We start from the raw sequence: 25,734 nt of genomic DNA on the forward strand, positions 1-25,734 counted from the left end.
GTCTCTCAAAACAGCCATGTCAAACATGCAATTTTGTTACAGCGACTAATAATATCAGCAATTTGTAGCTAGCTATTTAATCGCAAGAGTCACTTGTGTTTTGTCCCTATTAAGCGATTTGTCGCTGCTACAAGTTAAACCTGTGCTCTGCTACAAGCTGCTCACTTTCAGTGATTTGTAGCTAAGCCATAGAGGTGAAAGCAGAGTGAATGTCACTGGTGAGCTTGCTACTGACACGAATACTTTTTTAAAGTCTCAGTCTCTGAGTGACTGAGATACAAGTCACTTAAATGTATTCATTTTGATAGAAAAAACTATGATTTTCTCACTGAGAAAAGAAAAAAAGAGGATTGTTGTAAATAAATCACTTGTCCAATGTGGCTCTTAGCTTATATTGAAAGTAATTGTATTACAATGTATTATTTGCCATTAGCTTCAATGTACTGGTGTAGTGGAAGTCCCATTAGAAAAAAATACAAAGTGTTTTACTATATCACAGATAAAAGGAAATAAGCATTTGGCACATTTCTCGCTATTGCTATTGATCCATTCACTTAGGTGAAAGAGGATGTATTCATGCTTGGTCTGATCTTTGAATTTGTGTCAGTTAAGGTAAATGTCTTTCCAACTCTGCATTGAATTGACATCTGTAGTCAATAAATGATACAAGATCCACAAATGTTAATCAATGGCAGTTTCATGTGATTTTTCCTTGTATGTGGCTCCATCAGCGTAAGACCGCTGACCAGTCATATGGCATTGAGGAAAGCTGCTGATCTCTTTACCAAATATAGCCAGCAGTTCCAGCCTGCACCCCTGCCAGGACCTGAGCTACTGAGGAGCTACTGAGCTATTGAAGGCCATTCCTTCAATGCGCATGCGCCGGTGACATTGCCAGCTGTATTTACAGTAAATATCTCCTAAACGGTGCACATTTAGGAGATTTTTACAGTACCTATAGGCAAGCCTTATTATAGGCTTACCTATAGGTAATAGTCAGAGATGGGAGTTTACTCCCACTTTAATTCAGGCATTGATTATAGTAAGATTCCACATCTGTTGTTGCTGCTTTATTGGCTTTGCCCACCCCTCAGTTGTTCGCATGTCCAAGATTTTCTACAACCCTGTGTCCTTCAACGGATGATAAAGAAAATTTTTGTACGTACCATTGATCCCAACTGTCCCTGATTTCTAGGGACTGTACCTAAGTTGGAATAAAGTCGCTCTGTCCCTCTTTCCTGCTCATTTGTCCCTCATTTTGCTCTGATCTATATGCTTGTATATAAAATACACTTTTTATCTTTTAAAAAGTATTTCCCAGTGCTAAACCTTTCATTCAATTTCAAAATTACTATATTTGTAAATTTCACAAGCCAATATAAAGGAATAGTAGTGGTAAGAAAAAAGGACTTGTGGGTTTTACTAATGATTTTTTTTGCATAAGTCTCCTTTAAGGGTACATGGAATCGGGTGTGTCCTTTGCCTATATACTTCTGCTAATAGGTATTCCTCATTTCCATCTCAAAAAGTTGGGAGAATTGACTTACCGTAAGATTGTTTCTTGAAGTCTATTAAAGGTTACAGGTCCCACCCTTCAGTGGTATTAGCCCTACTCACTGCTTGCTCACAAAACTGAGGCATGGTGGTTGGAGGCAGAGTTATACAGGGACTGGTGAAACATTTTTTTGTGTCCAAACCTCCTATAGGCAGACCACATGTCCAAGACTTTCTACAATCCTGTGTCCCTCAATTAATTTTGAGAAAATGTTAAGATAAGTACAAAAATCATATTTTATATATTTAATGAAAATAAATCTATACAAATATTTGCAAATTATAAACAAATAGTAACTCATACACAATCACTCTTACATAGGAAAACATCAGGTCATAATTCACTCTTGAGAATATGAGTGCATTCTGAGACATTGCTAGCTTTCAGTTTAAAGTAACACTTTTTACCCCATACTGTTAATTTCTCAGTGTTGATTGTCATTTGTATACATAAGAGCAGTCATATATGCTCATTACTAGAGAGAAGCCAAGCCGCGCTGCCAAACAGGGATACCAGATGCTAAACTCAAACCCCCTTGAAATGAATGGGAGACAAATATGTCAAATTAGAAATGCCCATTTTCTGGGCTAATAGGTGAGGGGGTGGCAAAAATAGCATTGGGTGGGCACTGCCCTTAGGAACATGACTCAAATGTATCAATACAAACATTTTTCTATTCGGCCAGGAGCAGTGAGCTTGTTTCTACTTGATACATATGCTTCTTACTCCTTTACAGAACTACACAATGGTTGTGCTTTACTGCTCGTTTTCCCAATGGAAGTCCATAGGGTTGATTTATTAATGGAGAAGAGAAAGTTCACTTAGTAAGTGAATGCTCACTATGGCTAGGGAACATAACTTAAACATATATTAAAAGTGAACTTGAGCTTTTCTCGTGTATGGTAAAACATTATCGTTTAATACCACCCCCCTCCCCCCTTGCCATACATATTCACTTTTTCTTTACTTCCCCACTATTCCAGCTGCTGAGCGTGCCAAACAGCTGCCCTGCTGTAATGTGAACACAGGAGATCAGCCATCAGGCTCAAGCGCCATTCAAAGATCGCTTTACATTTTCTCAACAAATGCAATGTTACCACTTCACCTCATCCAATAAGAGAACACAGTTACGCAGTTCTGGTCCGGAGCCAGCTGAGACCCTTTGAGTGCCTTCTACAGTGTGTTTGGGAGTGTTCGGCGGGTCTGACGGAGGCGGTGCCTGAGCGTGTTGTGTGATGTCATGGTGCAAGGGAGTCGAGCAGAGTGGTCTAAGTCTTGTGTGTGGGTCTGCAGGATGGGAGCAAGTCAAGTCGGGAGCGGGACTGTCAGTGCTGTTTGGAGTGGACTGAAGGGACCACCTGGCTTGGAGAGAGACTGTCACTGTGAATCAGGAAGGGACGTGTTGTGTTGGTGAGGTGACATCATTATTTGTGCTGCTGCTCACAGCTGTCAGTGTCACTGTAAAAGTCAATTTCATGTGTGCGTGCCTGCCCATTCTAATTTCTTGCCCATCTGAGTCCTGTCTCTGAGCTACTTACTTACTATATAGAAAATTAAATAAGAAATATGTTTTTTTGCCTTAAAGCGGAGTTCCACACAAAAGTGGAACTTCTGCTCATTTGTCTCCTCCACCCCTCCGGTGCCACAATTGGCACCTTTCGGGGGGAGGGGGGACAGGATACCTGTCTTTGACAGGTATCCTCTTCCCACTTCTGGGATTCCGGGCCGTGGGGCTTCCTCCTCCCTCCTCCTCTCCCTGTCCCGGGCCAGTAGGAGAGAGGAGCAGGGCCTAGCGCATGCACAGTAGGGTTCCCGGAGTGAAGCCGTAAGGCTACACTGCCAGGTACCCTTACCCGCAATGGCAGCGGCAGCACCCGACAGCTGATGGAAACATCAGCTGCGGTGCCGACATTGCTGGACTCCAGGACAGGTAAGTGTCCTATTGTTAAAAGCCAGCAGCTATTTTTTGCTAAACAAATAAAAAAAAAGACCGAAAATTGTGAAAAAAAAAAACAAAAACATTTTTCATAGTTTGTTATAAAATGTTGCAAACAGGTAATTTTTCTCCTTCACTCATGTATGCTGATTAAGCTGCACTGATAGGCACTGATGAGACGGCATTCATAGGTGGCACTGATGAGGCGGCACTGGTGGGCACTGATGAGGCTGCACTGATAAGTGGCACTGATGAGGTGACACTGGTGGGCACTGATGAGATGGCACTGATAAGTGGCACTGATAGGCAGCACTGAGGGATGGCACTGATAGGCAGCACTGATGGGCACTGATAGGCAGCACTGGTGAGCACTGATGGGCACTGATAGGCAACACTGATAAGCGGCACTGAGAGGAGGCACTGATAGGCAGCACTTATAGGTGGCACTGATGAGCACTGCATGACAGCACTGGTGGGCACTGATTGGCAGCACTGGTGGGAACTGATTGGCAGCACTGGTGGGCACTAGTGGGACTGCACAGATAATCAGTGCCCTGATTATCAGTGCTGATGTCCCTTTAACACAAGCCGGTTATCAGCTTTCTTCTCGCCTCCTTGCGCTGTCAGTGTGGGGAAAGAAAAGCTGATAACTAGCTTGTGTTCACATGCTGTGATCGGATGTCATTGGACACAGCTGATCACGTGGTAAAGGGCTGCTCTGATTCTCCCTTTACCCCGATCTGTGATCAGCTGAGTCCAAAGAACTCTGCGATCACAAAGCGTGCTACAGGAGGGTGCGCGGGCAGCTTTATCACGGGAGAACATCCATGGATGCCCTCCCGACAAACTAAGCCCGCGTTGTAGCCATCTTTTGGCTATAGTGCAGGCAGGAAGTAGTTAATATCTACCTTAAAGCGGGGTTCCACTCAAATTTTTAACTTAATCTTACCCCCTTCAGTTAATTGCATAGATGTTCAAACGCTGCACGAAATTTTTTTTTATTGCTGTAATTACCTTTATATTGTACTTTATAAACACTTCCTGTCTCTCCTCCCATGGGAGTAGGCGTGTTTATTGCCTTTCCCCGGCGCCGCACTGTCTCCTGGGAGCTTAGTGTCAGGCTTCCCAAGATTCAGTGCGGAAACAATGATCATGCGTGTGAACAAGCTGTGAATGAACAGCATTCACCGCATCCAGGAAATCAATGCTTGTGGGCTTCACATGCCCACAGGCAAGATGGAAACAGCCATCATCACATTTTTAAAGTTATTTTTCAGTACGAAAACAGACAGAGGCGGAAATATTACACCCAAACTGTGAGTATTATTTTGGGATCAGCAAAGTGTCTCAATGACCAAAAAAAAGATTGGTCGCCGGACTCCCACTTTAAGCCTAGGTTTACATTGGAGCGTTTTGGCATGCGACTTGACATGTCAGTTCGCATGCCAAATTGGTGGCAATTGCCAGCAATGGCACAGTCCGAATCAGTGCGACGCTAAATTTGCAGCGCCGCACCGATTCCCAAAAGTAGTTCCTGTATTACTTTTGGCGACTTCGGGGTGCGATTTCAGAGGCAACCCGCACAGATGTCTCTGAAATCGCCCCCAAAGTCAGGACTGACTCAGCTGGACTCGCACAATTTCATTCCCACTGTCATGTGAACCTGGGCTAAATCACATTGCCAATTGCATATTTTCCTTGTTTGTAGCCCAAATACTGAAATGTATTTATTACAGGTACGTATATAGCGCTGTCAATGTACGCAGCGCTTTACATATATATTGCACAGTCACATCATTCCCTGTCCCTAAGAGCTTACACTCTAAAAGGTTGCACTTAAAACTATTATTTTTTTAACTTTTGGAAATGACAGTAAAAACTTGGATATTCCAGTAAAATTTGGGTGTCGTGTCAGTACATTTCAATCTGATAGATTGGCATCATTGGCACCCATCTCTGCCGAACTCGACTGTGCAGGTAAATCTGTATGGAGTTGACGCACGCCCATTCACTTTCCTTGGTCTGCCTGCATGCAGCTCAGCATTAGTAAAATAGAAAATAGAAAAATAGAAAATAAAAATAAAAAATAAAAATAGAAAATAGAAAAATGAGTAAATAGAAAAAAGTAAACAGATGCCTGTAGTTGTGAATGAGCCCCCATGATCAGTCCCTGGACAGCTAGGAGACGATGTGGTTACAAGTGTGAAGAAGTTGAGTAGGTATGAAGGTGCCTGTAGTGTAGATGGACTGTAGCGATCCTAGAAGTGTTTCCAATTAGAGTGGCACTCGTGGTATCTGCACGCCTGTTAGTCTGCTGGGAGGACATGAGAGGAGGACATGTGGGATCAATCAGGGGCTGATGCTGGCTTTGGGGAATGTTGACAGCCCGATAGACACAGGCAGGGCTCCGGTGACAAGAAGAGCTCAGCAAATGAAAGGCGGACAGAGGAGGGAGTGAAGGAAGGAAGAGTTAGGAGAAGGCAGGCACAATCCTCCAGCAGAGCCAAGGAAAGAGTGAGCAGAAAGTAGAGCTGAGACAATAGATGTGAAGGGAGGGAGGACATAGCTCAGCCTGGGATTGTCTGCATATTTTGGGGGGGGGGGAAGAATGGAGAGGAGGGAAGAATAGTGATCCCCAGACAGCACTATGCTCCGGATCACATTGGCTGGAAGACTAGTCTAGTCTCAGGAAGGGTGGAGAGTCCTAAGCACAGCAGTTGTCTCCTCTCCAGGTGATCATGTTCCTCTTGGCTTGTCTTTGTCTCTGCCTGCCTCCTCTGCTCCATGGCTGGACAAGTTTTCAGCACCAGATCCCGGCCACTTACAGGAGTTCCTCTCAAGTTTTTCACATCGCTGCAGAGAGCCCTCCGCTGTCAGAGAGCGCGGAGAACAAAGTGGAGAAGCTGGGCCAGTCCTTCAAGAAGAACATCAGGAGGCTGAGGGAGAAGAGCCGCCACCTGGACATGGTCTTTTTGGTGGACGAGTCTTCTAGCGTAGGATATGCCAACTTCGTCAGCGAGCTCAGGTTCGTCAAGAAGTTGCTCTCTGATTTCCCAGTGGTGCCTTCTGCCACCAGAGTGGCCATTGTCACCTTCTCCTCCAAGAACAACGTGCAGACCAGGGTGGACTATATCTCCAGCAGCCACTCTCACCAACACAAGTGTTCTCTGCTCAACACAGAAATCCCAGCCATCACCTACAAGGGTGGAGGGACCTACACCAAGGGGGCCTTCCAACAAGCAGCGGTAAGAGCTTCACCAACTTTATACCAACCTCATAGCACAGATTGGCACATTGTTTTTTTGTTTGTTTGTTTGTTTTTTACAAAGTTATAAAGTTATCATTTGTTTAAGGCTGAACTTTGGACACAAAAACTTTCACTCAAATATTCCTCAATAGCCATAAAGCCTATAAATCCACTTTGCGTGCACTAAATGCTATTGCAAACCTAGATATTATTTTGTAACTGTAGTAGGAACATCATTACTGTATTGTACACACCCTATTATTATTATTATTATACAGGTTTTATATAGCACCAACAGTTTGCGCAGTGCTTAACAAAATAAAGGCAGACATTACAGTTACATTACAATTTGGTACAAGAGGAATCAGAGGGGCAGAAAGCAGAGCTGTAGGAGGGGCCCGGCAGGTCTAACCACTACAGATTGCATGCAGAAAACTACAGGAGGGGGCGGATACAAGACCAGTCACACTGCACAAAGTCAGAGAGCAGCAGTGACTGGTCTTTAACTATTTGCCTACTGGGCACTTTCACCCCCTTCCTGCCCAGGTCAATTTTCACCTTACAGTGCAGTCGCACTTTGAATGACAATAGTGCAGTCAGGCAACACTGTACCCATATGACATTTTTATCATTTTTTGAGACAGATAGAGATTTCTTTTGATGGTGTTTAATCACCACTGAGTTTTTAATTTTTTGCTAAACAAACAAACAAAAAAAAAACTTTTGAAAAAAAATTTTTTTTAGTTTCTTTTATTAAAAAAATTACAAATAAGTATTTTTTCTTCTTTACTGATGTGCGCTGATGAGGCTGCACTCATGGGCACTGATATGTGGCACTGATTGGGCTGCATTGATAATCGAATGGAAATTTTGGTTACCGAAATCGGAAATGCAGGATACACTTGGCCGAAAACCAAAACCAAAAATGACAGTTTTTTAAAAATATTTAAATTTTTATATATAATTGTATTATATTCTGCTTTTTAATTATTATCATGAATGTAAATGAATATTCATTTATTGTCGGCCATTATTTGCACCTTTAGCGCAAGAAAAGCTCAAGAAATATGTATCCCCTTGAATTCTATGTATATCTTCACAATGGTCCATTGCACTTCCCTTGTAGTGTTATACTTGATTTGATTATAGCCGTATAAGTGCAATTGTGACAGAGAAAATTGAGTACTGTCCGTGATACTTTTTTTATTTGCACTAACATACAATTTTTCAGGTCCTGAAAAATTGTATGTTAGTGCAAATAAAAAAAGTATCACGGACAGTACTCAATTTTCTCTGTTGTAGTGTTAAAAATCTTGCTTGCTGCATTTTTGGTCAGTTAAAAAAAAGCACCTCCCCGTTGAAATGCATTGAAAATGAAGCAAGAACACATCAATAACGCACCAATGTTACCTTTTTGATGCGGTTTCTGAGTCACATGACCTATAAAAAACACACCAAAAGCACAGCAAAAATGCATGCGTTTTCGGTGGCATTATCGGCACCTTTTTCTCTTATCTGCAAAATGCTGATAACACCCTTTTCGTACGATATGTTTGGGCAGCTGAAGTTTCAGTGCATCTCTACTGATTATTAGTGTGAACAATGTACTAATAGTCTTGCCATTTATAAGCACTCCTTTCCTCACACAGACACAGCATGGGAGGAAAAGACTGCCGATAACTGGCAAGTCTGTTTACATGTGACCAGCTGTGATTGGGCACAGTTGATCACATGGTGAATGGCTGCTGTAATTGGCTGTTTACCGCAATCTGTGATCAGCTGTGTCCAAAGGACGCAGCAGTCACAGAATGTGCGGGATGGATGCCCCAGGAGTGCGTGGGAGGCGGGGTTCTGTGAGGAGGTCCATGGAAGCCCTCCCAGAACTGAAAGCCCACACTGTAGGCAACTTTCGGCTATGGTGTGGGTGGGAAGAGGTTAAAGTACAAATAAAAAGAAAAAATACCGCGCTATGAGCAAAAAATACATAAAATGAAATAACATAAAAATGCAGCTGCAACAAAAAAACTACAAATATCAGTGTAGCAAACAAGAAAAAGAAAAAAATAATAAGTGCGCTTGCAATATAATGATTATCCAATCATAGTGAATCATATGTGAAAAAGTGTATTTAAATCACAAAGTGGTGGTGAAAATTCATAAAGTATTGAAACATGAAAAAAAGTCCATTCATAAATATAAGTTCAGTGAGGGAAAATATGGGAATCCAATAGACGGGACTCCCACATCCAAAATTCAATCACCTCAGCCCGCATGAGAGGGAAGGGGAAGAGCATGATGTGAGGGGAACTCCCAGACTCCAGGTGCATCCAGGTAACAATAAGATTGAACGCTTACCAAAGTTGGTGGACCTCCTCTCTGGCAAGGTCAGACACACAGGCAAATATCACCCTCTGCAGGGATAAGCGGACTCCAAAGTCAGGATCCTCAGATGTCTGTAGTATCCCTAGGGCAGACAGGTCATTCTGAAAAAAACTCACTGGTCCGAAGTTTTTTTCAGAATGACCTGTCTGCCCTAGGGATACTACAGACATCTGAGGATCCTGACTTTGGAGTCCATTTATGCCGCATAAACACGGTCGGACTTTTCGGCTACAAAAGTCCGACAGCCCGTCCGACAGACTTTCGACAGACTTTCGACAGACTTTCGACGGACTTTCGACGGACTTTTGGAAGACTTGCAGCAGACTTTCTAACGAACGGACTTGCCTACATACGATCACACAAAAGTCTGACAGATTTGTACGTGATGACGTACACCGGACTAAAATAAGGAAGTTGATAGCCAGTAGCCAATAGCTGCCCTAGCGTCGGTTTTTGTCTGTCGGACTAGCATACAGACGAGCGGATTTCTGGGTCTGGCGGAGTTACGACGTAAAGATTTGAAGCATGTTTCAAATCTAAAGTCCGTCAGATTTGCGTCTGGAAAAGTCCGCTGAAAGTCCGGGGAAGCCCACGCACGATCGAATTGTCCGCCGGATTTGGTCCGTCGGACTTTTGTCAGACCGTGTGTACACGGCATTATTCCTGCAGAGGGTGATATTTGCCTGTGTGTCTGACCTTGCCAAAGAGGAGGTCCACCAACTTTGGTAAGCATTCAATCTTATTGTTACCTGGATGCACCTGGAGTCTGGGAGTTCCCCTCACATCATGCTCTTCCCCTTCCCTCTCATGCGGGCTGAGGTGATTGAATTTTGGATGTGGGAGTCCCGTCTATTGGATTCACATATTTTCCCTCACTGAACTTATATTTATGATTGGACTTTTTTTTCATGTTTCAAGAGGTTAAAGTACAACTCATTTTTTTTTTAGTTTTGAATAGAGTGCAGAGGGTTTAGAACACCCATCAGTTTTCATTGCTGTATGTGCCCCCTTTAGGGAGATTCACCCTCTCTATTTGTCTTGTTTACCATTATCATTGAAAGTGAAATTAAAAGAAAATCCTACATTTTGGGTTGTCCCCAAGGAATTCCCTTAATTTACAAGGATTTTCTCTCACTTCCTGTTTGGCTATGGGACAGGAAGTGAAGGGAAATCTCCACAAGGGGACGCAGATGGTGAAAAAAAATCTGACAGGGGCTATAACCCTCCCTTGCTCTATCCAAAATGAAAATAAAGGTTTGCCCATAGTTCTACTTTAATTGCTTCTGGACCACGGCAGCATGGCCAGGCTGGATCACGTACACTGCGTGCCATTCCTGTGACCACTATATCTACGGGACACAGCAGACCACAATTACCGGTAACGGGGGTATCATATGATCACTATGATTGATCATAGCAACCACATGATACCAACGTAAACAAACGGACATCAATGGATTTCCATTTATGAAAAGCTTGCTTACAGTTGTGATCTGTGATTGGCCCACAGCAATCACATGGTACCTGGCTACCTGTACAATGTGATTAGCCGTAGCCAATCACAGATCAAAACCATAAGCTGTTCATGAATGTTAACCCATTAATGACAATTAAAACTATTGCTTATACAGTGATCATCACTATGGTGACACTTAAAGGGGTTGTAAAGGTTTGTGTTTTTTTACCTTAATGCATCCTATGCATTAAGGTGAAAAGACACCTGTCAGTGACCGCCCCCCTAGCCCCCCCGGTTTACTTACCTGAACCCTCGAACTTGACCCACAGGGACGCACTCGCTCCCTGCCAGGGGTTCTCGGCTCTTGGTTGGATGGACTGATAGCAGCGCAGCCATTGGCTCCCACTGCTGTCAATCAAATCCAATGACACAAGCGCCGGGGGGAGGGGCCGAGTCCTGCATTCGGCCTCTATGGAGCACGACCGCAAGGTAGCCCCCTTGGGGAAGCGATTCTCCGAGCGGGGTTATCAGATGTGGGGAGGAGCCGCGAGAGCCACCGGGGGACCCCAGAAGAGCAGGTTCGGGGCCACTCTGTGTAAAACGAGCTGCACAGTGGAGGTAAGTATGATATGTCTGTTATTTTTTATTTATTTATTTTTTTTATTTTACCTTTACAATCACTTTAACTACTTTGATGACAGAATGTACGGAAAAAAAAAAATTAATACATTTTTTTTTTTACATCCTGTCGCCAGCCAGTATCCCCCGATCACCACCACACCAGTCATATGGTAACAGTGTACTGTAAATTGTGACACAAAATTACAACCTGAAAAGACACGTCATGCCTCAGAATGTCTACTTTCCAGAAAGGGGTCATTTAGAGGGTATTTGTACTGTCCTGACATTTTAAGGGCTTGACATGAGATAGGCCATCGATAACTCAGGATTGATCAATTTTTAAATATAAATACCATAGTTTGTAGACGCTATAACTCACACAAACAATCAATATACACTTATTGGGATTTTATTTTTTCACCAAAGACATGTAGCAGAATACATTTTGGCCTAAGTTTATAAAGAAATTTGATTTTATTGGATATGTTTTATAGCAGAAAGTAGAAAGTATTCTTTTGGGGTTTTTTTTCAAATTTTTAGATCTTTTTTTGTTTATATAATAAAAAATAAAAACCCAGTGGTGATCGAATACCACTAAAAGAAAGCTATATTTGTGTGAAAAAATTATATAAATGTCATTTGCATACAGTATTGCATGATGCGCAATTGTCAGGTAAATTAGCGCAGTGCTGAATAGCAAAAAAATGGCCTGGTCATAAGGGGTAAAACCTTCCAGAGCTCAAGTGGTTAATGAAGCTGAATTAAAGGTATGATTTTTTTTTTTGTAGTTATATTGGGTCAGTATGGACCAATGATATTAGTCCATACCTGGCTGATCTCTGTAGAAGCCGAGAAAACAGTGATCCTTGCTGTCTTCCAGATCCCGTGCCTCAAGGGATCACTCGCTTGGCCTATGAGCCAATCAGAAAATACCTTATATTTTTCTCATCTGCTACAGTGATTCTCAGCCTTCACAGGGATCGCTCAGGTATGAAATATGCATACTTACATTAATCCAAGCAGGACCAATGTAACTATACAAAAAAAAAAACAACAAAAAAAAAAAACATATCTGGAATTCAGCTTTAATGCAACACTGTACCCTAATAAAATTTATGTCATTTTTTCCCCACAAATAGAGCTTTCTTTTGGTGATATTTGATCACCTCTGCATATTTCATTTTCTGTGCTATAAACAAAAAAAGACTGACAATTTTGAAAAAAAAACAAAACAATATTTTTTACTTTCTGCTATAAAACATACCCAATAAAAAAATTGAAAAAAATCCAATTTCTTCATAAATTTAGGCCAATATGTAGTCTGCTATATATGTTTGGTATAAAAATCCCAATAAGCATATATTGATTAGTTTGCACAAAAGTTATAGCGTCTACAAACTATGGGATACATACTGGAATATTTTTTTTACACTAGTAATGGTGGCAATTAGCGACTTAGTGTGATATTGCGGCAGACAATCTGACACTTTTGGCACTTTGTGGGAACCAGTGACACTAATACAGTGATCAGTGCTAAAAATATGCATTGTCACTGTACTAGTGACACTGGCTGGGAAGGGGTTAAACATTTAAGGCGATCAAAGGGTTAAATGTGTGCCTAACCAGTGTTTTTTACTTTCTGCTATAAAACATACCCAATAAAAAAATTGAAAAAAATTCCAATTTCTTCCTAAATTTAGGCCAATATGTATGCTGCCATATATGTTTGGTTAAAAAATCCCAATAAGCATATATATTGATTAGTTTGCGCAAAAAGCTATGTGACACTAATACAGTGATCAGTGCTAAAAATATGCACTGTCACTGTACCAGTGACACTGGCTGGGAAGGGGTTGAACATCTAGGGTGATCAAAAGGTTAAATGTGTGCCTAACCAGAGTTTTTGTGTACTTTGTGAGGTGTTTTTACTAAGGGATGTGATGGATTTTCTTTCCCAGATTTGCAGGGAAAGAAAATGCATCACATCCCTGCTATCAGGATGGAGCTCTGCCTTGCTTACAGAGCTCCATCCTGTGTGTCTTCCCGACGATCAGCGGGTTCTGGCGGAGATCCATTGGCTGGTACCGGCTGATTGGCTTCTGCTGTGACTAATCACAGCAGAAGCGGCGCATGCGCGCCCCCCTAGGCGGAAGTGCAGAATCACGTATATATAAGTGATCCTGTGCAGAGCGGCCGCCCTGTAGCAGTAAATCTGCTATAGGGTGGCCATTACGTGGTTAAAGTGTTTTTAAACCCAAAAACAAAAATTGGATGTATTGCAACTCAACTTTTCTTAGATATGGTGGCTAAAATTGTGGCTAAGACTATATAACACCTCCCACTCTCTACAACATGCGTAGAGGTGTTTTGTAGCTAACCGAGGTAGCTAACTGAAAACAAGGCTAACCCATAACTGTCTGCAAAGGAAGAGTGCAGGAAGTTATCAGCTCATAAGATTTCTGGATGAACAACTGTTTTTTTTTATTTTTACTTGTTGAACAGATATAAAAAAATGCTTTCATTTGTATATCTAACAGACCATAGGTGAAATGTACTATTATGCCCCGTACACACGGTCGGACATTGATCGGACATTCCGACAACAAAATCCTGGGATTTTTTCCGACGGATGTTGGCTCAAACTTGTCTTGCATACAAACGGTCACACAAAGTTGTCGGAAAATCCGATCGTTCTGAACGCGGTGACGTAAAACACGTACGTTGGGACTATAAACGGGGCAGTAGCCAATAGCTTTCGTCTCTTACTTTATTCTAAGCATGCGTGTCATTTTGTGCGTCGGATTTGTGTACACACGATCGGAATTTCCGACAATGGATTTTGTTGTCGGAAAATTTTATAGCAATCTCTCAAACTTTGTGTGTCGGAAATTCCGATGGAAAATGTGTGATGGAGCCTACACACGGTCGGAATTTCCCACAACAAGGTCCTATCACACATTTTCCATTGGAAAATCCGACCGTGTGTACGGGGCATTAGGGTTTACATGCACTTTAACTCCTTTATGCCGGTTGCAGACAGAGCTTTAAATAGGCTTTGACACACAAGGCTGGTAGGAGGGGCTCCTGATTTTTCTGCACTGTAATTGGCTGCATTGTACTGGTGTCATCGGGAGTCTTGGTGACAGCTCAGTCACAGTTCTGAAGGTGCAATGTCAAAGACTGCAGATTTCAGCTCGTACCTCTGATGTAAGTGTACAAGCTGAAGGGCTTCTGAATGAATTATGAGAGAGCTCTCATCAGCGCCCTTCCAGTTCATTGAGAACTACAAGCCATCAGCTGCAGTGGATGATGGTACTTGTAGTGCTCTCATTCACAGATCGCTGTGAATGAATGACATTGACATTGTGAATGAATGACGCTGTGTGGACAGAGGCCGCTGTCACAGGAAGGGGGGTTAAGGGATCAAGGGGGTGGGGGGCAAGTCTGGAGCATGTTATACTATACATCCGAGTTATGGGTATAAAGTGTAACATGCTCTGAAAGGTGAACCTATCCTTTAAATCTGAACTCTAGAATAGATCTTTTCCTGTGGTCCGTTCAGCAGGGAATCCATGTACAGATGAATCAGGGTGTATATCACTTTTTTTCTTGTTCAAATAATTTTATTGGTACAGGAAGAAAAGGATAACAAACAAGTCCAGTAACAGTCGTAAAATACAAAGTGGATAATAGCACACCGAAAAGCTCAGCTAGGTCTAACATAGGAGACAGTGGGGAAAAATCCCCCCTCAGGGTGACTAAATGCCCATGAATTGCTTGAGAGAGGATTAGGGATCTTTGTCCAATGGTCCCTCGTGACATAAGTAAGGGGGGTTATGGGGACAGTAGAGTTTGATCGAAGTCAGAAGGGAGATAGTTATCCACCCATGGTTTACATAGGCGTTCATATTTTTTTACTTTGCCAAGAAAATAGCTTCCACTTTGGCATGGATCATGACTCTGGTGACCCTGTTTTTAGTTCCAGTGATGCTAAGGTGGGGAGATTTCCAGACCTTCACAATGGTTTGCTTTATACGATAGTAACCTGCAAGAGGAGTTTAAATTGTGGACGGGTTATTTCTTGGGGCTTTTTATTGAGTAGTGATGTGGCCGGGCTAGGGTCCAATGGCCCTTTGAACTTATATTGAGAGAATATGGAAAGTTTCAGTCCAGAATGTTTGGGCCAGTGGGCAGGTCCACTAGATGTGTGGATGCGTACCTACATCTGGACAGCCACGGAAGCATGTGGGGGGGGGGGGTAAGCGGGATGGAATTTGGCAATCCAGGCAGGGACCAGATACCAGCGCATAAGAACCTTATAACTTGTTTCCAGCACCACTATATTCTGTGACGCTGACTTGGTAGCCTCCCAGATCTCCATGGAGTCTGTGGTGTCCAAGTTGAGACCCAGATCTCTCTCCCACTTAGCTGCATAGGGTAAAGGCGTTTGAGGTGGTGGGTCCAAAAGTTGGGCATATATGGTGGAGATTATTTGCATGGGGGCCTTTTTTCCACGTGCGTTCGAATGTTGGCATAGCGGGTGGGGATGTGTTTCTCCTGAGGCAGGAGGTGAAAAAATGCTTAATTTGGGAAAATTTCCAAATAGGGCAATGCCATGAGATTCGCAGAGGGTCAGAAACGACTTAAACGCATCAGGCGTTGTAAACTTGTGGGCCATTAGGCAGTGTATCCCAATGTAAACATGGAATTTCTCACCACACTTCTGGTTTGCGCGTGAAACGGAAGTGACAATGCTGGCTCCACCCCCTGGTGACGCTCAAAACGGAAGTGTGGTTAGAAACTCCGTGTCTATTCAGTGAGGGGAAAAAGTATTTGATCCCCTGCTGATTTTGTACGTTTGCCCACTGACAAAGAAATAACGTCTATAGTTTTAATGAAAAATGAAAAAAAAACTGCGCTATTAGTGGACAATATGCTGAGCTGCGACTAAAAGCGTTATACAACACTAAACAGAAATAAAAAACAAAAAGTCACGCTGTAAATGGTTAAATTGCGAGAAAATATGATGTGTGCTCACAAAAATTGTGTATCAATAGACCACACTAAGTAGATCTAAAGATAAACCAATCCAATCCATTCAGTGCAAAATAAAATAAATGAATAGCCACACTCAGTAATGATACATCAAATATACTACAATATAAGGGTGGATATTACTAATGTGATAAACAGGTGAAGTGAATACCAAAAAAAAATATATAAATACAAAAATCAAATGATATGCTATATAACAAAACCCGTGACTAAATAATAAAGTCCATTTGTGCTGATAAATAAATCATAACATAATGGTGATTAGCAGGGCCGGTACAGGGGCGGCGGCCCCTCCTCTCTTCTCGTCCTTCCCTATTTGCTTGTGACATCATCTGGGATGGACGAGAGGAGAGGAGGGGCCGCCGGGGAGCAGTGTGACATAAGAGCGAACTTATCACAGATGCTTCCAGCACTTCTCTGCATGCAGGCTAGTAAACAATGTGCCCCTTAATGTGCTATGTGCCCTATGATGTGCCCCATGATGTGCCCTGATGTGTCCCACAATGTGCCCTGATGTGCCCTATAATGTGCCCTGATGTGCCCCATAATGTGCCCTGATGTGTCCCATAATGTGCCACATGCCCCATCATGTGCCCCATGTGCCATTATGTGCCCTGATGTGCCCTAATATGCCATATGCCCCCCGTCCCCTGATGTGCCATGTGCCCTGATGTGCTCCCTGCCCTGATGTGCCATGTGCCCTGATGTGCCCCGTGCCCTGATGTGCCTTGTGCCCCAATGTCCTGTGCCCTGATGTGCCCCAATGTGCCTTGTGCCCCGATGTGCTGTGCCTTAATGTCGTGTGCCCCGATGTACAGTGACCTGTGTCCTGATGTGCTGGGCTCTGTACCCTGATGTACTGTGACCTGTGCCCTGATGTGCCCTGATGTGCTGTGCCCTGATGTGCTGGGCTCTGTACCCTGATGTACTGTGACCTGTGCCCTGATGTGCCCTGATGTGCTGTGCCCTGTACACTGATGTGACCTGATGTGCTGTGTCCTGTCGCTCCGATTAGAATGGTTTCATTGCACTGAATGGGGCGTGACAAGTTTCCCCAGTGTGAACCGCGCCTAAGTCACTGATCGCCGCCAATACTAGTATTTAACAAATTCCCAGTATAGATGCCATTGTCTGTAGGCGTTGTAGCTTTCACAGCGGCGGGGGGGGGGGGGGGTCGGTGGTGGGCGTGCCCAGTTTTCCATCTTTGCCCTGGGCACCGGATGACCTTGTCCCAGCACTGGTGATTAGTCCATTAAACAATTGATGATTCTTGAATGGTGATGTGCTGCAGGGTTTCCCAGAGAAAGTGACCAGTGAAAAGATGCCTCCACCACAAAGAAACACTGCCGCTTACCAGAACTAGGTGGTCCCTTGTTATAGGGGACCACACAAGGCGAATGGCTGACTAATCACCATTATGTTATGATTCTATCCTCTCCTCTGTAACTGGAAAGCATCGTCTATGGAGATTTTTACCATAGTTTGTTACCATTCCATGACCGTGTACAATTATAAAGCGTGCCAAGTTAGGTATCTATTTACTCGGCTTTATTTTTTATTTATTAAAGTGTATTTTTTCCAAAAAAATTGTGTTTGAAAAACCACTGCGTAAATATTGTGTGACAAAAAATTGCAGCAATCGGCATTTTATTCCCTAGGGTCTCTGCATAGGACACAGCACCCATTAGTGGCTTGGCGAATCAGGCACTGAAGCAGGTTTTTTTGACCACTATTGGAAGTTATATATTTATTTCACAAAGTTAATACTTATATTACCTTGACATTTGATTCAATGTTTAAGGACATTTGTCATGGGTGAAAAGTGATTATTTGCACCAAAAATTTGCAGATTTTTTTGATTTTTTTCAAATTTATTTTAATAAAATGCTTTTGAAGTAAAAATCTATCTAAAGGTAGTTTTGTATTTAAGCTACATTAATAATTTAGTTTATTCAGCATGAAATGGAGCTTAGTTATGTAGCATGAGGCTGTATATTCTGCAGTATTTACATTTTTTGTAAACTCCTTTAATGAATCCAAGCTCTGCAAGCCGAGATAACATGCACTACATTGATGCATTCACACAATGGCACAGTGACCATGAGATAAAACAAAGTTCAGGAATATTTTTTTATCCCATTGTTTTGCAAATCTATGTACACTACAAACTGTAGGAATCGCTTCTGATATCGCTGTTTTACTAAACTGACAGCTTATTATTCTAAATAGGTAATCTTCATTTATTTTGCAAATATTAAAGATTCTAACTACCAGCAAGAATAAGTCCTTATGTTTAAAGAGCACCTGTCATTTCAGATCCATCATGGCAGCACCTGTTAGCGGACATCCACTCACCTTCTGCCGCCACATCCATCACCTTGTTGTGTCACTGCTGCATCTCCAGCCGTCCCATTAAAGTGAATGGGACTGTCGGTGAGTCAACAGCGGGTCAAGAGGAGGAGCCACTGCAGGATAGAGATGACAGTTGTTCTTTAAAAATTATGATTTAAATCGAGTTGATTTAAATCAAATCCACCCTGATCCATACACTGATTATTTGTATATTGTAGTGTGAGGCAGCATTATTCACATATTGTTATTTTCACATTGTTGATTCATATTTATTATTTAAAGGGACAGCGCACCATTTAGTATATATTATCGTTATACACCTTAAAGTGTGTGAGTACACTTGATGAGTGGTTGCAGCAGTTCCACAAATTCATATTCTTATCACTTATTCACATTTATTTATTTCTAGTTTTTCAGAATTTGATTTCGTTTATATATATATAGTAGCACATGGTATGTAAAAAGTACACATATCTTTTCATCTGCCTGCCCTTAGACTTACATGAGCTTCTATTCAGGTCTGAAAAAAACTGACAGGTGGACCTGATCAAAAGGACCCTTACATTGTTCCAACTTGGTTACATAAAATTATCCATGTGTCATAACTGGGCTGCTGAAGATCTAAAAATTCACTATAATAGACTGTGCTATATACATTCAGCGCTGGTCTCTTCTTGAGATTGCTCAAGCGAATTACCATCTGTATACTGAATACAGGGAGTCGCTCCCTCTGCACCTTCACCCTTCAGAGAACGTCTTTTATCTTGGTCAGTCAGTACAAGTCATTCTCAGATTGGATGAGGCAAAGGTCATAACATCATCCTTGTCCAATCAGAGAACACCTTGTATTCATTGAAAACAATGCAATGTGTTCTCTGAATGGTGGAAGTGTCAAGGGAGCAACTCCTTGTATTCACGACTGAGGGAACTGTAGAGTGTAGAGGCTCCGATTATCTATAAAACATTAAACACTTGACCAATCCCTCCTTCCAAAATGACCAGACGACACATTTTATTTGGAGTCGAATGGCCATAGCAATCTTTTATCACAAACCATTAAATACAACATTCACAAGAAAACAAGTTTAATGCATATAATACAGTCAATGCATAACAAATAAATCAGCCTCAGCTTATGCCCGGTCTAAGGTCTTTGAAAGGCTATATACTCACGATTAACCTTTTGTATCTGCCACCCAATCAAAGGCCCCCAGCCACAACTACACCGGCTCAGGGACAATTAACCACTTACGTACTACCAGATACAACCTAATTAATACCCCAATGTTACCACTGTATTGTTAGAAAGGGACACCCATACCTCAGATGGGCCCAACCCACAATTTCCCACAATTATTTAACCAGCACTACCTTCAGAGATCCATTAGACCCCCTGCCACAGCACATGAGCACAACACCTTATGCACGTTTTGCCCCCAAACCGGAAGGCCCACTGAATACTCTCCTGCAAAAAACTTGCTACCTCCTATTTCACCTTTATCCTGGCTTTGTTGATCTTTTCAACAGAGCGAGCCATACACCACGCAGACCTGGCAACTATATCGGACCACACAACTCAGCCCGACCCAACAGATAAAGTAATGAGAAGAACAGTTGTCTGCACTCCAACCAGTGTACAACAGGCATTTCCTGAACACCGCCCTAAACTGGAATCGAGACAATGCTGTCCCTTCTGCATGCATAAAGAGAACTCCTGGAAGATTTGCCCAAAACCATGAAAAAAAACCCACAACCCCGACAGGCATACTGAAGAAGAGGGAACCCACAACTCAATCCAAGAACCCCTCCCCGACTGATCAGTGTTAGATTTTCTTAACAGAATACCCAAGTAGTGTCCCGTAACCACACATCTTGTATGCTCAAACCTCCCTCACTACGTTTGTTACGGCTTACCAATTCCCCCACCCGAAAAGCCCCCCCCCAAAAAATGGGCAGCACAAAGACAGCCCAGAACAAGGTAACCTCATAGGTGGAAAAACCACATGTACATCATCGTCCTTTCGAGAACACCCCCAATCCTCATTCACCAGATCGCTCCATTCCTGACACACTCCGCAGTATGAGGACCAAGTTGACGCACATACTGAATGACGAATTGAGAACTTGGAAGCGGCAATGCAATGCTCCACAGCTGCTTGGGTGCATGTAATTCCACACTGCTCCGCTTCCAGTGCCAACTGATGGAATCTGTCCCACTGGAAATGGGACAAAGCATTAGCCATGAGTTATCAACTCCTGGAACGTGCACAATTCCATGGGGAGTAGAATGGGAAAACAGTTCCGAACAGCCAAATTGCGCACTAAACCAACCTCCCTCCATTCCACTGGCCAACCAACTCTCAGCACTTCAACAACCCTGACAGCAGGTTCCATAACCAGCAGTGCCCGCCGCGTCAGTGAATAGGTCTAGATCAAAATTGGAAATCACCTGCTCCAGCCAAAGAGAGGAGACCATTGTAAGAAACCAAAAATTAATCCCACACTTGCAAGTCCTCACGCTGATCCCGCCATAGCCCAATATAAGGATGTGGCGCCTTAATGTCAGCTTTAGCAGCTGACAGTCGTCTACAAAAAAAGTGGCCAATGGGCATACTGCAACAAGCAACATTATTCTTGCCCAAGAGAGATTGCACAGCATGAAGTTGAATTTTTGTTTGCCTTGCCCGGTGGCAGAAATCGTCCCTTTCAGATCTTCAAGTTTGTCCAAAGGCAAATGACATTCCATCGCCACGGTGTAGATGGCAATACCCAGAAACCACAACTCAGTGGCTGGGCCCTCTGTCTTGTTAGGGCCAATAGCACACCAAAAAAATTGAAAACCTGATGGACCGTAGCCAAAAGTGAGGCATAGATAGTACTTGCAGCAGGCCCTATGCACAAGAAATCATCTAAGTCATGAATGATTGAATTAGGCCGGAAACATCTCGAACCACCCATTCCTAAAAGAAACTAAACATTTCAAACAACAAACAAGAGATGGCACAGACCATTGGTAAACATCTATCAACAAAATTGTGCCCTTGCCATTTGCACCCCCGCAGATGGCAACAACTAGGATGTACGGCAACCAACGAAAGACTGCCTCAATATCAGTTTTGGCCAACAATGAACCTTTACCATACCTAGTAACCCACGACACTGCCATATCAAAAGAAGTATAGGACACCATGCAAAGCTCCGGATCAGTGGCATCATTCCAGAACCTCTTTAGGATGCGACAAGTGATGAATGAGGCGTAACTTATTTAGTGCTTTTTTGGGGCTAATACCCAAAGAGGAAATACTGGTGTTGAATCAAAAGGGAATCAAAAACCAAAGCAACTACTTTGAAAAGTTTTCTTGAAAACGACCACTGGAAGTAAATGAGATGACTGCAAGCTATCAGCCATAGGAGGAACAACCAGCAACTGGCAGGGTATCAGAAAAACCCTACGAGAAACCCAGCTGCAACATACGAGCTGCCTTCCTGTTAGAATAATGCTTTAGGAAAGGCGCCATCTTTTCTACCTTCACTTCCCTCTTTCCAGCGTCACCTCCTTTTCCTTTTCCATGCTTGAAGCATCTGGACAGCGCATGAGACCCTGCACACCCTGAATAGTCATGACGGAAACAGCACGCGGTGCCAAACTTGCAAGATCCGGCATTGAATTGCCAACATAACCCCCTGCGATTTGTGGCTGGTTGTGAAGAGGCTGCCGCACCCTCGGCCCCACCCTGAAAGGGAGGAACCGAATTCTGTGGAGACGACATCAGTTTCATCCAGAGAATGACGTTAGGGCCAGACTGCCTTGCGCTGACAAAATTGCTTGTCATAGCGAAACCAAGCAACCCCACCATAGACACGCTGGGCTTCGCTGATTCCAGATAACTCAATAAAAATGAGGGAGTCATTTTCAGGGGACTTTTTTCCAATGACACTAGCTAAAATTGTACACGCCTGCAACAGTTTGAAAACATACGTGTAATCAAGCAATACCACCGTTTTCTTCCTCCTTCTTACATCCATCTGGTCTAACTGTAAAGTTAAATTTCTCCAATGGCAAAAAAGAAATACATTTCCACATACTCACCCTTCCATATACACTCCTTCACTTCCAGTTTTAGATTTGCACGCCCTTCAAAACACACATACACATCGCATTTTTGCAGCATTTGCCAGACGTACCCTGGCGACTCCTTTGTCAGCCACTTTGTCGTCCGAAAACCTTACTGGCTGTAGTTAACACAGACGCTGCCAGCTGTTGAACGGAGGAATCCGACGGTCCCACACCCAATCCCTGCTGAGCCGTCAACTAAGCTCCCCTTGAATAGAGATTGAATAAGAACAAGAAAGAGGACATGAAACAAAAGGCTCACCTGGCTTCATCTGTCCCTCAGGACATCCAGCCGCAGATCCTGATCCCTGTGCAGTGCGCAGGAGTTCAACATCTGCAGAGCCGCTAAGCACCCCTTCAGACTGGCTCTGTTCACAAAGCCGCGCTGCCGCTCTCTCCCCTCAGCAGGCTCCAGGGTGCAGTTGCTGTCCCCAGAGTCTGGCGGGCGCCCGCTAATGATTTCAGCAGCCGCCGCCGCAACACCGGCACCCCAGGCACTCCCTCTCCTACTCCCACGCTGGGCTCTGTGAGGGGTGGAAAAAGCCTCACCAGCCAATGCCCGGCTCCTTCCATCTGCGGCGCACACTCTGCGATGCCTGGACACAGAGAAAAGCTGCCACCTGCATCTTCTGTCACTGGGGGCCCTCCCAGGACCTTGGCGGCACCCGCTGCTCTGACACTCTCACACCGGGCCACACTAGACATAGGCAGGGAACCTGTATAGCCAGCCGCACAATCCATACTGTGAAGGTGTGAGGGCAGGGGAGTGGGTGCTAGATGAAAACACTCCCGCCCTGGGTTTGCCGTAGACGGGGATTCCTCCTGATTCGCACACCAGGGGAAGCAGGCATGCGCTTGGCTGGTAGGGTCAGAGGGTCCCTTGAGGGGCTCCCAGACTCAGGAATGAGGCGCTCAGAAGGCCTAGACCTCCTGGCATGTGGGTGACTAAAAGAGGGCCCAGGAAAGTAATAAGTTTGATAGTTTGTCTTGTAGCCACTCAGGGCAGGTCTTAGGTGGGACAGCATGTTGTCCAAGTCACCAACCTTTTGTTCTGCCTACAGGTGAAGTCCAAGAACAAAGAAGAAAACTGTCTGATGCTGTGATGAACTCTGACTGAGCTGTGACACGATCCCCCTGTTAGCAGAGTATTGAAATCATGCTGGAAGTTTGTTGTATGCAGTAATACTGCTTATCAATGTATGTCTTTACAGAATGGAGAAACACGAACACAGGAACAAGGAGCATCCAAGTACATAGCGAGAGAGGATAGACAAACATCCTGTTATATCATAGATAACAACTATACACTATAATACTACAGCGCCATCTGCTGCTTAGACAGGCATAATGCATATGCAGTAACTAGTTTATAAACAACTTTTCTGTTGTACTTTTCCAACACCCCCCTCCTCTCTACCCACTACAGGACACACCCTCTTCAATCTCCTAAGCAGACTGCAGCATATCAAAATCAACCGCTAATACTCCGCCTCTTCTGCAGGCCCCAGTCATGCTGGCCCTCCTCCTAGTTTCACTCAGCTCCAGGCCATGTACTTTATGCAGAAGGCAAGTTTCTTGACTCACCCTCGTCCGTAAGAGACCAGCGCTGACTGTACACGGCACAGGCTACAACAATGAACTTCTGTATCCCCAACAACCCTCAAGATGTGAGATATGAAGAATTAGATGTAACTAAGCTAGACCAATGTAAGTTTAAAAAAAAGATCATTCCTAGAGTTCAATGTTAAATTACCGTATTCTGCTTCTTCACTGGCCTTTAATGAATATATAATGATATATATATCTTTTTTTGAATACCTTTTTTTTGGAAGTGAAGCTTGCAGTTCTGTTTTTCTCACCTAAAAAAATGTCCCCCATCTGCCTGAAGCTGCCTGAAACCTTTTGAGATATGCTTGTCACATGCCTCAGGAGGCTTTGGGGCAATGTAGGACACACTGCTCGTGTATCATCAGGGGGCTGGCTGCAAGAACCTGGAAGAGACAGCAATCTCCTGATGCTGCAAGAAAAGGTGATAGTGGCGCAGGACACAGATTGTGGTGGCCTACTGCAGATTACCGCATGACAACACTGGATTCGTTGGACATGTGAATATGGGTTTTGAGGATAATTGAAGAAAGGGACAAAAGAAATTACAGAGAGGGGTGAGGTTTCACTTTAAACTGTATGTAAAACCAACACTTTTTTTTGTTTTGGATAGATTGATCAAAGCTGGGTACCCACCATTTTTTTTTTCGTTCAACCCAGCAGACTGAATGAAAAAACAAAGAGCTCAGAAGGAGTCACTGTACTAGCAATCTGATAGTATAGCGATCTCCTTGTTGAGCTATTGTGTTCTGACAGGGGGGCTGCCAGAATATCAGTCAACGCTCAAAGCCATTGGCTGCAAGTGATGATCGGATGCCAGTTTTCCAGCATGGCCATCTGGCCAGTTTCTGTTGGACAAGCTGGTGTACACACGGGCCAAATGTCGGCCGCTTTCTGTTGAACCGGCTGATACCGGCCAATATTCGGCTCGTGTGTACCAGGCTTTAGTGTTAAAATCCTTGGTTAGGTTTTTATTGCAAGCTTTGCATCAAATAAAGAAAGTTTCTCCCTCTATTTGTCCTCCCGATGGCTGTCTCCAATGCAGAAAGTGATGGGAAATCCATAATATAGGGTTGTCACAAGAACAGAAGGTGAGGGGAATTGTGAAATGTGGAAACCTGTTCTGTTAAAAAAAAAAATGTTAAGAAGTCCTGAAAATCAAGGTACTGAGGCTGTACTCCCCATCTCAAATCCCAAAAAAGTAAAAAAATATAAAGAACCTGTGGAGGAGAAATATAAAAAGTTATTAAATATTCTTATTTTACCTTTGGCTTACACCCACTGTGCCTAGGCAAGGGTGATATTACCACCCTTCCAGAGAGATTTGGGGGAATGCTGAGAAGCACAAACTTTGTGAGATGACACCCCAGCACAATGAAGGCATATTTAAGTCACCCCTTGCACTACGAAA

General features: G+C 43.4%; 1 protein-coding gene across 3 annotated transcripts in view; it reads left to right on the forward strand.

Annotated features, from left to right (window-relative positions):
- The first annotated feature begins 5,014 nt into the window (after nt 1-5,014).
- The window catches only part of SVEP1 (sushi, von Willebrand factor type A, EGF and pentraxin domain containing 1), a 486,322-nt gene continuing 465,602 nt past the window's right edge, over nt 5,015-25,734 (forward strand). Inside the window, exon 1 of one of the 3 annotated variants that reach the window (XM_073591153.1) lies at nt 5,015-6,736. In XM_073591153.1, the coding sequence (XP_073447254.1) occupies nt 6,230-6,736 (507 nt within the window). In that variant the 5' untranslated portion in view covers nt 5,015-6,229. The remainder of the gene's footprint in view (nt 6,737-25,734) is intronic. The other 2 variants (XM_073591134.1, XM_073591144.1) reach the window with 2 other exon arrangements.

The sequence above is a fragment of the Aquarana catesbeiana genome, linkage group LG01 (genome assembly GCF_042186555.1).
Source record: "Aquarana catesbeiana isolate 2022-GZ linkage group LG01, ASM4218655v1, whole genome shotgun sequence".
In the NCBI taxonomy this organism is placed as follows: Eukaryota; Metazoa; Chordata; class Amphibia; order Anura; family Ranidae; genus Aquarana; species Aquarana catesbeiana.